Consider the following 12,421-nt stretch of genomic DNA (forward strand, 5'->3'; position numbering starts at 1 on the left):
GAAATTCTAGAAGAGGCCAACCTAACTCGGCAACGGAAATCTGAATGAGATGGGATTGCCTTCAGTGGGCACGAAGGGCACTATTTGAGGTGATTGGAAAGGTGTTGATTTGGGTAGTTACAAGGGTATACACACCAAACAACGAACGGTGGGCTAGTGAAACCTGCATTTTCCTTTACGTAAACTATACGTTAAAAAGTGTAGGGGGAAGACAAAAGGCAAAACAAACGCTCAGGCTAAACGGAAGCCTTGCTTCCCAGGAGGGCAGCTGGGGACGGGGAAGGGCGGCTCAACTCTCCCAAGCCCATTCCTGCAGTCCGTCGGTGGGAAGGAGGTCCGCGCCACAGCCGCGGGGCGCTCTCCGGGGACGCGCACTTGGGGTGGCCGCGGCCCTTCCTGTTTCGGCCGCGCCCTCTGGCGGGCCGGCCGCAGGCGGGGACGGAACTGGGGCGGAGCGGGCCGGAGCGCCGCGGAGGGCTGCGGAGGGCGGCGGAGGGCTGCTGGCTCCCGGCTGCGGGCTCCCGGCTGTGGGCGGCGGGCGGGCGGCCGCGGGACATGACGGCCGGCCGCCAGGCCGAGGGCGCGGACCTGGACTCCGCCTCGGCGCGGCTGCCCTCCCGGCTGGCCAAGCTGCTGTCGGCGCTTTTCTACGGGACTTGCTCCTTCCTCATCGTGCTGGTCAACAAGGCACTGCTGACCACCTACCGGTGAGGAGGACCTCAGGGGGCCGGGCGGGGGCCGCGGGGCGCCCGGTCCCGGGACCTTCCGGCTCCCGGTGCCGCGCGAGGTCCCGGGGTGAGGGCGCGGCGGGGCTGCCCCTGCCCTCCCAGCGCTTCGGCCGCGCCCGGCTCCGCGAGCTGGCCGGGACGGAGAGCGCGGAGTCTTCCTGCTGACCCCAGTGCCAACGGCGTCAGCTGGGACCTTCGCAGGTTTCTAAAATCCAAACCCCAACCTAACAGTCATTTGCCCCCGTCTCCACTGCTTACCGCTGCTGTAAGTCACTGCATAGCTGCGCTTGCCGAGCTACACCCCAAAGCTTTCCAAGGTACCGGGGAGTTGGAACAAGTGATCTGAATGCGAACCTTGAAGGAGAATAGTCCTCTACGCAGATCTAGATGTTCCACCATCAGACGAGTCCTGAGCCGGGACGTGCCTTGTTTGGTCTTTCATTCTCAAATTACCAGTGCGTTGGGGGAAAACAATGAGAAGTTCACATGATGTACTTTTTTGGATTAGTGTGCCCTAAGCCAGATTTGTGGTTCCTTGAGCCTATTTATAAGGACTAGAAATTCCTGTTTAATTCTGCTATCCTTATAGCAGCACTGAAAGCCCTGTGGATTTAGATGCAACTAAACCATCGAATAGCTGTGCCTCTTGGGCTACACTCATAGTCAGCAGTTTTCTTAGAAGCCAAAGCTGGATAATTACAAGCCTGTTAATTACCTCCCAGAGCTTTGCAGGAGCTGCCATAAGTGAGAGAGGGCCTTTGTAAATCATACTGTGCTGCAAAACTGTGAAATCATAGTTTTATAAAGAGCTTAAAAGAGACCTCAGAGAATATCTTCAGCTTTCTTCTTTTATACTTGAGACAGCTGAGACCCACAGGAGCTTGGCTGGTTACACCTCCAACAGTTGGCTCCTGAGCACTTACTATGTGCCAAGCCCATTGCAGGCACCACGGAAGCAGCTGTGATCAGCACAGAAACCCCACCCCCTACCCCCTGCGGGAGATTCTGTACTAGTGGTAGAGATAGGAAAGAAGTGGGTTCATGAATAATCAGGGTGAGTTCAGGTGTGGTATGAGAGTGCCTGGAGTGGAGTGGTTGGCACGAGAGCCTTCCAAGCTGAAGGGAATGTGAGGAAGGGGGCATGAGTTTGGTCTGCTGGAGGAAATGAGTGAGCACATGGAAGAAGGTGAGAGAGAAATGGGCGGGGAGGGAGGCAGGGAAGGCAGGATCAGATCCTTCCTTCATTCAATAATAATTATTAAGCAACCGTTATGGGCCAGGCACTGTTCTAGGCACCTGGGATATAGGAGTGAATAAAGCAGATCAAAATCCCAAATGTGATGGAGCAAATATCCATCCTCCTAGAGTTTACATGGAGCTTTTTAGTGAATCAGTAAATAAACTGGTAGAATTTATGTTACGTCAGATGCAGTTGTGTGGTCAGGAGAAAAAAGTAAGGCAGGAAAGGGAGTTAGGGAGTGTGGGCATGGGAAAGAGTTTGCCCTCTCATGTGATCAGTGAAGCTTTGCTGAGGAGGTGACATGCCCGCCAAGAGTTGAGTGAGGTGAGGGAAATGAGAGAAGAACATTGCAAACATGAAAGAGAAAGGCATTTGGGTGGGGATGGTACTAGGTGAGGTCCCAGGCTAACGAACTGCTATATCGTATAGGGCCTATGAAGCAGCCGTGCGAGCCACTAGAAGTTGCTGATTGGAGGAGTAACATGAACTAAATCCCTCTGGCTGCTGTGTTGGGAGGAAATATTGGGGGACCAGGGAGGAAGCAAGGAAACTAGGATAAATCATTTTAATTTTAGTGTAAATGCATTTGGGAGTCCCTTAGAGGGTTTTAGCATGAGGAGTGACATGACATAATTTGTGGGATTAAAAAGATTTCTTTGGTTGGTGGGTGGCTGGAGAACTGATGGCATTGGAATCGGGGAGAGGAGCTAGGAAGAAATTGCCATTTTCTAGGTAATTCTAAGAGATGGCTTGGGAAGTGGGGTGAGGGGTAGTGGCAGATATGGAGGAAGAGAGAGATTTGGGATATTTTTTTTGGTGATCCTACAGACCTACTAGGTCTCGACCACTGTGTTGCAAGTATGCTTGCTGGTGTCCATAGAAAACCCAAATGCTGCCTCAAAGAAATTAGAATGAACATATACCTAAACCTGTATCATTTAACACATAACAATGCAAGCTAAGCAAAGAAAAAGAAAAGTTAAGACATCTATGATAAGAAAAACAAGAGGATAGTATTAAGAGGGTTGTTTGGGAGTGGTTGATAATTATGTTGGATGAAGTTTGAAGGTCAGTCTCAATTTTCTGCCCTTGAATGAGCTGTGTGCTCTCTGGCCATGGCTGTTCACTGCCTCCAAAAACGTGTCTTGTTGGAAGCAGGGACCAGTAAACACTGGTTAAGTGCTTTGAAGATGAAGGCCAGTATCCAACTGGGAAGAATTATTATTATATGAGACATCTCATGCTCTAGTCTTTCCATCTTTAAAATTTTGAGTTCCAAGATTGAAGGAGGAAATGGAGTTTTTGTCTCTGCAAGGCGAAACTCTTTCAATCCTTAGAAGTAAACTTTTCATATTTCCGTAACATAATATACAATCGGAGAACCCTGTTCCAATCACATTGTTTGTTCTCTCATCTCAAAATGCTTTAGGAGCACATTTTTGAGGGGAAGAGGGTTGGGTTAATTTTGTTACAACAATAAACCATAGAAATCTGATCCAAACATTAGCTGTTTGAAGATAGAATGTTGTGTTGTGGAATAGAAGGAAAGACATTTCAATAATTACCTAATCCACAGGGTCATGAGAATGTAGCTCAAGGGATGTTTTTTCTTTTCCATTTTGAACAGATTGTTTCTGTTTGGGGTATAAGACTGATGGGTGGTCTTTGTTCTTTGTTTTGTTAGACTTCTTTGGTTCATTGTAATACTAGATTTATCTGATTGCACAGAGAGATCTTTGAAGGATGTGAACTCTCAGACCCTGTTAAGGTGAGATGGGAAAAGCAAGGTCATCTAAGGGTCTGTGGCCAGTTGGTTACACCAGTGGGTCTTTGGAATCAGATTCATGAGGGTTGTGCAAGTGGTCTGGAGCCGGCTTTTTTGGTTGTCATTGTAATATACTATTCTCTATGACACGCAAGAATTTATAAAGGGAGTTTAATAAAAATATAGAGCTTAGTTGTATTTAGTTCGACAAACATTTGCTGTATGTCTACTTCTTTATGCATCCCAGGACTTTGGGGATCATTTAATACAGTGGTTTCCAAACCTGCCTGGGAGTGTGAATTACTTGGAGAGGTTTTTATAAAAGCTATTGAATTGAGTCTCCAGCGGTAGGAACAAGGAAATTCATATTAAAAACAAAAACAACTTGAAATTTTCTCTTACTCTGATGAAAACCTGCTCTCTCCTGAAGATGCAGCTCCATTGGCCCCTGGAAGCAGCTGGATCTTGGTCTCACCCTGGGTCTGGCCAGGAGGTGAGGTTAGGTCCTCATGCTTTCCCGCTGGCCAGGCTCCATGTTCTCCAGAAAGTAGAGGGACCACTCCTTGTGGTCCTCTACAGTGGCTCTTGAGCTCCTGTCACTCATGTAACAAAGTGTCCTGGTCTTCCTCTCCCCCTGGACTGGCGTCAACCTTGGGGACTTCAGGATGCACAGGCGAACCCTCTCAGCCTGTGTGGCCCCATTTCCTGCAGTCACTCCCATGGCCATGTGGTTGGTGTGACCTGACAGGTGTCCACACCCCACTCCGCCTCCAGCTCGTAGACACGAGCTGCACATCCCACCCTGCGAGTCCTTCTTCAGGCCCACTGGGACAGCGCCTACCACCTGCCTCTCTCCTTCAGCATGGAGCAGTGCAGACTGTTGTGGGAGGAAAACCACTTCTGGGTTGACTTTAAAATGATGATCATGAAGCTCAACTGGCTCTCCTTCCTACCCCGTCGTTTCTTATGGGGGCTTGCTTTCCTCATCTCAGAAGTGACTCCTTCATGCTTTCTCCTTCATCCTAAAACTTCCCACACACCTCACACTCCAATCCCCATCTCTGCTACTCTTGAGAAAATAGAGGCCATCAAAGAGGCCCCCACCTTGCCCTTGCTGGTAGGATGTAGGGACTCTTTTGTCCCTGTGGAAGGTCCAGCACTCCTCTTCTGCAGGTCTGCTCCTCTGGCTCCTTCTGTCTCCTCCTCTGTTCTGCTTCAGTAACCTCTAGCCCTTGGAAGCATGTTCGTGTTTCTCAAGAGAAAATAACCCATACTTGATCCCTCATGGACCTTCATTTCTCTGTTCCTTTTAGAATCTGACTCTTGAGAAGTTGTGTACCCATGGTCTTCACTTCCTCACATTCACTAGGAGAAGAATTCATTAAAAAAATTGGAGGTTTTTGGGGTGCCTGGGTAGCTCAGTCCTTAAGCGACTGCCTTCGTCTCAGATCATGATCCCAGAATCCTGGGATCAAGCCCTGCATCGGGCTCCCTCTTCCACGGGAAGCCTGCTTCTCCCTCTCCCACTCCCCCTGCTTGTGTTCCCTCTTTCACTGTGTCTCTGTCAAATAAATAAATAAAATCTTTAAAAATTTAAATATAGAAATGTACAAAGAAGATAATAATAATTATATTCCCACCTACCTAGAATCAATGTCTTGAAATATCTACTAAAAACAATTTTCCTGAAAGTAAACTCTGTGGCCAGTGTGGGGCTTGAACTCATGAACCTGAGATCAAGAGTCACATCATCCACTGACTGAGCTAGCTATGTGCCTCTCTCTCTCCTTTTTTTTTTTTTTCTAAGAAAAGTCATTCTGGCATGATCTTTACAAAGAATTCAAACAAAAGAAAAATATTGAAATTTTAAAAAATACTACTAAATACTTAGTATTTTAGAAATACTAAGAAATATATACTAATATTAAGGTGGCTCAGTCATTAAGCATCTGCCTTTCACTCAGGCCATGATCCCAGGTTCCTAGGATCCAGCCCTTCATGGGGCTCCCTGCTCAGCGGGAAGCCTGCTTCTCCCTCTCCCGCTCCCCCTGCTTGTGTTCCCTCTCTCACTGCTCTCTCTGTCAAAGAAATAAATAAAATATTTTTTTTAAAAGAAATACTATGAAGATGTATAGATTACTTTTTAAATATATATATATATCTTATATATATATATAGGCATATATTTTTATATATATACTATATATATATATTCATCTGTCAGTGGACATCTAGGCTCTTTCCATATTTTGGCTATTATGGACATTGGAAAGAAGGGCTTTAATTTAATTATTTTTTCAAGTATCACCTAGGTGCCCCCCCCCAGCACTTTTCACGGTGAAAAGTTTCAAGCATACAAAAAAATGGAAAGCAGACATCACTGACATGCAGTAATGAACATTTTATTATATTCGCTTCCCCCCAGCCATTGAAAGTAAGTTGGAAACATCATGATTCTGCACTCCAGTTTTTGGGGTGCATATATTTTAACATGTCTCTCCTGAAATAGTCTCCTGCATAGTATCATTTTTGCTTTTAACAAATTTTAATGATTTCCTAAAGTAATCTAATACCAAATATATAATCATCCCAGTTGTCCCAAGATATTTTTATGGTCGTTTTAAACATTTAAATCAAGATCCAATCAGGGTTCATGAAATGCATTGAGTTATGTCTTTATAGTTTATTTTAATCTAGAAAAGCTCCTCATCCCATTTCTTCCCCATGATACTGACTTTTTGAAAAGCCTGGGCCAAGTATTTTATAAAACGTCCCATATTATGGATTGTCTGATTTATGTTTTGAAGGCTTGCTTAGCTTATTTCCCAACTGAACTTTAGATCTAAGAGCTTGATTACATCCAGATTAAACCTTTTTGGCAAGGCTGCTGCATTGCTGACCCTGTGAACTCTTATTGTATCATTTCGGGGCTGTGCCACTATTTGTCATGTTGGCTGCTTTTGAAGGCTTATTTAAGTGGGGATTGCAAGTTGCACATATGCATGAAATTTAGTTATTTTTTTAAAAGATTTAAAAAATTTATTTATCTGACAGAGATCACAAGTAGCCACAGAGGCAGGCAGAGAGAGAGAGGGGGAAACAGGCTCCCTGTTGAGCAGGGAGCCCAGTGCAAGGCTCGAACTTAGGACCCTGGGATCATGACCTGAGCCGAAGGCAGAGGCTTTAACCCACTGAGCCACCCAGGCGCCCCATGAAATTTAGTTTTAACTGAATTTCAGATATAGATTTCTTCACTACAAGTGTTAGTATTTCTTAAAAGGTCCCTCTGAGATGAAGAGGTCATGGAAAACATTAAGAAGTTGATCTCATCATCACATCTGGGTGGCTCACTTGGTTCAGTATCTGCCTCCAGCTCCAGTCATGATGGGCTGGGGCCCCACATCAGCTTCCCACTCAACGGGGAGTCTGCTTGTCTCTCTCCTGCCACCCCTCCCTCTGCCTCTGCTCTTTCTCTCTCTCTCAAATAAATAAATAAAATCTTAAAAAAAAAAGTTGAGGGACGCCTGGGTGGCTCAGTGGGTTAAAGTCTCTGCCTTTGGCTCAGGTCATGATCTCAGGGTCCTGGGATCGAGCCCCACATCAGGCTTTCTGCTCAGTGGGGAGCCTGCTTCCCCCTCTCTCTCTGCCTGCCTCTCTGCCTCCTTGTGATCTCTCTCTCTGTCAAATAAATAAAATCGTAAAAAAAAAAAAAATTGATCTCACCATGTAAACACGTTCAGTTTAAGACTTCCCTGCTATGAAGGATGAAGATACTCCCGTGGTTCTTCCTGTCTCCCCTCCTCCCCTCCACATCTTGTTTTATATGAAGCAAACTGTTGTGTAATTATAACCCCACAGCTGTTTGAATCTGTTCTATATTTAAATGGAGATAGTAATCAGCAACAGTCTTTTTACCACAATGTCTCCATTCCTAAATTTATTGTTTTGATTTCATTCCTAATTGGTGGATTCCATTGTCAGGTAGGGTTTTTTGGTTTTTTTTTTTTTCATTTTATTTTATTTATTTTTTCAGCATAACAGTATTCATTGTTTTTGCACAACACCCAGTGCTCCATGCAAAACGTGCCCTCCCCATTACCCACCACCTGTTCCCCCAACCTCCCACCCCCGACTCTTCAAAACCCTCAGGTTGTTTTTCAGAGTCCATAGTCACTTATGGTTTGCCTCCCCTTCCAAATTTTTTTTTTTAATAAACATATAATGTATTTTTATCCCCAGGGGTACAGGTCTGTGAATCGCCAGATTTACACACTTCACAGCACTCACGATAGCACATACCCTCCCCAATGTCCATAGCCCCCTCCCCCTCTCCCAATCCCACCTCCCCCCATGAAACAAGATGGGATTGGGAGGGAGACAAACCATAAATGACTCTTAATCTCTCTCTCTCTTTTTTTTAATGGATTTCATGGTTGCTGCTTTACTTAGGTCGAACAGTCTTTATTTATTTATTTATTTATTTATTTAATTTTATTATTATTATTTTTAAAATTGATTTGACAGAGAGACAGGGAGAGAGGGAATACAAGCGGGGAGTGGGAGAGGGAGACGCAGGCTTCCGGCAGAGCATGGAGCCCGATGTGGGGCTTGATCCCAGGACCCTGGGATCATGACCTGACCTGAAGGCAGCTGTGGAACATTGTTTAACAGTGTGTTTTTAGATCTGAAGATTCAGTCTATTTATTTTCCTCACGTCAACAAATTTTCTTTGAATCATTTTCTTTCTTTCTTGAATTCCTTCTTTTCCATATTATATTTTCCTCTAACCTGATCTCTTTATTTGTCTTCTGTAAGCCTGTTCTTGTCGTTTCACCGTTTATGTTGCTGTCTTGTGGCCTCATTTGCAGCGACAGGTTGTGTTCTCTGGCAAGCAGACTCTGAGAGGCGGAGGAAGTATACTGAGGAGAGCTCTTAGGATCCACTCCTGAGGAAGAGTGAGGGAAGTAGGATTTGGCTGTAGTGCAAGCATAGCAAAGCCTGATCCCAGGGGCTCTGGAGCTGGGATGGCCCAATAGACCAGTCCTGAATTGGGGTGGGGACCCCAGCCTGTTACACTTTTTGTACAGACCAGAGATCGGAATGCAGGAGACTCACAGGGAGGGCGTTTGCTAGTTGACAAGGTAACTTTCCTCAGCTGAGGATGTTCTTGGGCAACTGGGGGAATGAATGCTCAGTCCAGACAGGGTCTGGATGGCAAAAATGGCATCCAGCCCTTGGAATTAGTTTTATTCTCCTGGTGGTACTGTCCATTCATTCCATTTCTTATGATAAGTTAAGTCCATTCTTTACTCTCTTCTTGCCCTAGCTGAAATCGGTGACATACAGATTGGCGGTGTATGTGTGTGGGAGGTGGTATTTCCCTCTATTGTAGTAGCCCGAGGAATGGCTGGGAGACAGCGCAGTGCTGCCTTGTTAAAAATGGTGTGAAGCAGGGGTCAGGATTGTGTATCTAAATTACCAGTGCCATTTGTTGAAAGACCGTCTTTCCCACACTGCTCTACACTGTCTTCTTTGTCACGTATGTGTGTATCTGTCCTCGTCTCTGTTCTCAAACCTTTTAGAATCTCTAAAAGTAAGAAAGAGAGTTTTATTCAAGTCCGAGTTAGGATAGCTGTCTGAGAAACATGCTCTTCACAGGAAGAAAGAGCTCCAGAGAATGAACAGTTTTACAGGGTTATATATTGTTTTTATGTCTTGTAAAAGCTCAAAAGATTATATATGAACATACAGGCAAGAATCACAAGTTTTTTCTTCTCGTCAATTTTAATCTTTAATTAGCCTTTTATTAGATTTGTTCCTGGGTATATTATTATTATTATTATTATTAAAAGATTTTATTTATTTGAGAATGAGAGAAAACATGAGTCAGGGGGAGGGAGGGGAGCAGAGGGAGAGGGAGAAGCAGGCTCTCTGCTCAGCAGGGAGCTGGATGTGGAACTTAATCCTAGGATCCCAGGATCATGGTTGGTCTAAGATTTTTTAATAACTCCTGACATTATATATTATAGACAGTCTGTAAACTTTTGTCAGTTGTTAAAATTGTTATTCTGTGTTTTTAAACAGATTCCCATCACCAATTTTTCTTGGAATTGGGCAGGTAAGTGGAAAAGAAAAATTAACTGCTTAATTAGTTGTCATCATACATGATGAAATTTTAGTGCTTTTGCTTAAGACCATGGTTTACAGATGCATTCAGCTGGCAGAGAGCCAGAGGATCATGGTACTTTTGGTGAAACAGCATAAAATTTTTTTTTTTTAAGATTTTATTTATTTGGCAGAGATCAGAAATAGGCAGAGAGGCAGGCAGAGACGGGGGGGCGAGGAAGCAGTCTCCTTGCTGAGCAGAAAGCCTCTTGGGGCTCCGTCCCAGGACCCTGAGATCATGACCCAAGCTGAAGGCAGAGGCTTTAACCCACTGAGCCACCAGGCACCGTGAAACAGCATGAAATATTGACACATCTTATGTCTTTCTATAATTTAGGAAATGTTGTATTTGCTGAAAAAAAAAACCAAACAACTACTTGTTTCAACTTCCTTAATTGGATTTAATTACCCTAAAACTAGGGACCAGAAGACTGAAAGCTTCCAAGGCCTGGTGGGCAAAAAATGAATGGGTTTGAAGCCTGGGATAGGACTAGGAGCACAGTTGCTCCAGTTGAAGTGTGCTATCGATACTCAGTTTAAGCCACTGTGCTGAGAGGAAAAGGGTTGGGGAGATGAGACTGGGTTTACTACACCCTTATTATCAAAACCCTGGAGGTGTTTCAAGAGGCAGGGGTTTTGAATTTTACGTCAAAGTTGTAAATGCTGGCAACTTGTTCCAATTTTCACAAAACTCTCTATGGGCCTAACTAGACATGCTTCCATTTTGCTTCCTGCAGTTTGAGATTTTTTCATTCTCAGTATAAAGATGAGGTTGGAGGGGCACCTGGGTGGCTCAGGGGTTAAGCCTCTGCCTTCAGCTCAGGTCATGATCTCAGGGACCTGGGATGGAGCCCTGCCTCAGGCTCTCTGCTCAGCAGGGAGCCTGCTTCCCTCCTTTTTCTCTGCCTGCCTCTCTGCCTACTTGTGATTTCTCTCTGTCAAAATAAATGAATAAAATCTTAAAAAAAAAAAAAAAAGATGAGGTTGGATAAGCTTTCAGACTAACCTCATTTGGCTCCTTCTGAAATTTCCCATTAATATTAATTCATAGCTTGTTTACTCTCTTGATCCTATGCGGTGATTTCTAGTAGACAAGTGGAAACAGGCACCAAGGCACATTTTTTGTGTGTTTGTTTGGTTTTGCTTTAATTTACAGGGAGAAAAATGTAAAATTAGGAAAATTATATCTGTTAACTAAATTTTTAATTGTGAGTCTTGGAAAGGATGTCATTTATATGGTTAAACATTATTCTGGTTAAATGTTTTGCTGATAAGTCACTCTTTACAACATCATTTTAGGGAAAAAGTAATAAGAAATCAATATTTTCCTTAAGGTCAAAAATAGATTGTCTTAATGTTTCAATGTGAAACAGGTAGAAAAAAGTACTTTAAAAGATCAGTGAATATGTGATAATGTGCCCTTAGTAATCCCCAAGGCAAATAAACTCACTGACTTACTCAAAGTAAAGCCTTTCTGATATGCAATTTGTGGGGAAAGAGAGTAGCAGAACTAATTTAAAAAGTCTGAGTTGCAGAATATTTTAAATAAGGGTTAGTATATTTCTGTAAGAATTACAAAGTAAGTTATAAATATAAACTATAATTATAATTCAAGATGGGCTCATGTTATATTAATCTATCATAAGTATTACATTTGTAAACTCATTAAGCTCAAGGTTTAGGATGTTAATCATGTTGAAGGAGTTCTTAAATTTTTGCATCGTAATATGGAGAAAATTGAGTAAGTTCTAAAATTTGCATAGGAAGATGATATTAAAATTTTTTATTATGAAATTAAAATTTTGTATTCATAATGATAATTTGGAGTATTTCTAATATACTTGATATACTCCAGGTTAATAGGGTTTGAATGAGACATTTTTGCAGGACTGGCTAGATTGAAGAGAAAAATAAATCCCTTTAAAAACTGTTTTTCTCTTAATTTGTCTTCTATGTTATAGGAATATTGGACATCACAGAAAGTATGTTTATATGTAGAGTTTGCCCCCTCAAGGGAGCCCCAGTCTCTATGTGGAAAGGTGACCATATGCTCTACACAGGAAATATGGTCCAGAATCAAGGAGTGGCTTTTCTGACTGTGGTCACTCTGGCCAGTTTTGGGGACACCATTTCTTTTTTCCCCTCTGTCACTATTCCTTGAGCCCCTTGAGACAGGATACGTGTATATACTTTTTGCCTATAGTTCTGGTGGAATTTATACATTGACAAGAAAAATAATTTTTAATACTCTAAGAAACAGTTATTATTTAGAACCTAGAAAATGAATTTTTCTGGATAATATTTTCTTTTTGATGAATCTTTTCTTCTGATGATGTCTTTGTACCTCAGTCTTTCCAGGTATTTTGCTAAAGTTTCTCCCTCCCCCTCATTTTTTTTTAGATGGCAGTGACCATAATGATACTGTATGTATCCAAACTAAATAAACTAATTCATTTCCCTGATTTTGACAAGAAAATTCCTGTGAAGGTATGTGATGAAAAGTACATATAGCTTTGAAGGAAG

At 43.2% G+C, this 12,421-nt stretch overlaps 1 protein-coding gene across 5 annotated transcripts in view; it reads left to right on the forward strand.

Annotated features, from left to right (window-relative positions):
* The first annotated feature begins 464 nt into the window (after positions 1-464).
* SLC35D2 (solute carrier family 35 member D2) overlaps positions 465-12,421 on the forward strand; it is a 51,384-nt gene continuing 39,427 nt past the window's right edge. For 3 of the 5 annotated variants that reach the window (XM_046023015.1, XM_046023012.1, XM_046023013.1), the window contains exons 1-3: positions 465-707; positions 9,818-9,851; positions 12,299-12,385. In XM_046023015.1, coding sequence (XP_045878971.1) covers positions 556-707; positions 9,818-9,851; positions 12,299-12,385 — 273 coding nt within the window. In that variant the 5' untranslated portion in view covers positions 465-555. The remainder of the gene's footprint in view (positions 708-9,817; positions 9,852-12,298; positions 12,386-12,421) is intronic. The other 2 variants (XM_046023014.1, XM_046023016.1) reach the window with 2 other exon arrangements.

This window comes from Meles meles, chromosome 11 (assembly GCF_922984935.1).
Source record: "Meles meles chromosome 11, mMelMel3.1 paternal haplotype, whole genome shotgun sequence".
Classification (NCBI taxonomy): Eukaryota; Metazoa; Chordata; class Mammalia; order Carnivora; family Mustelidae; genus Meles; species Meles meles.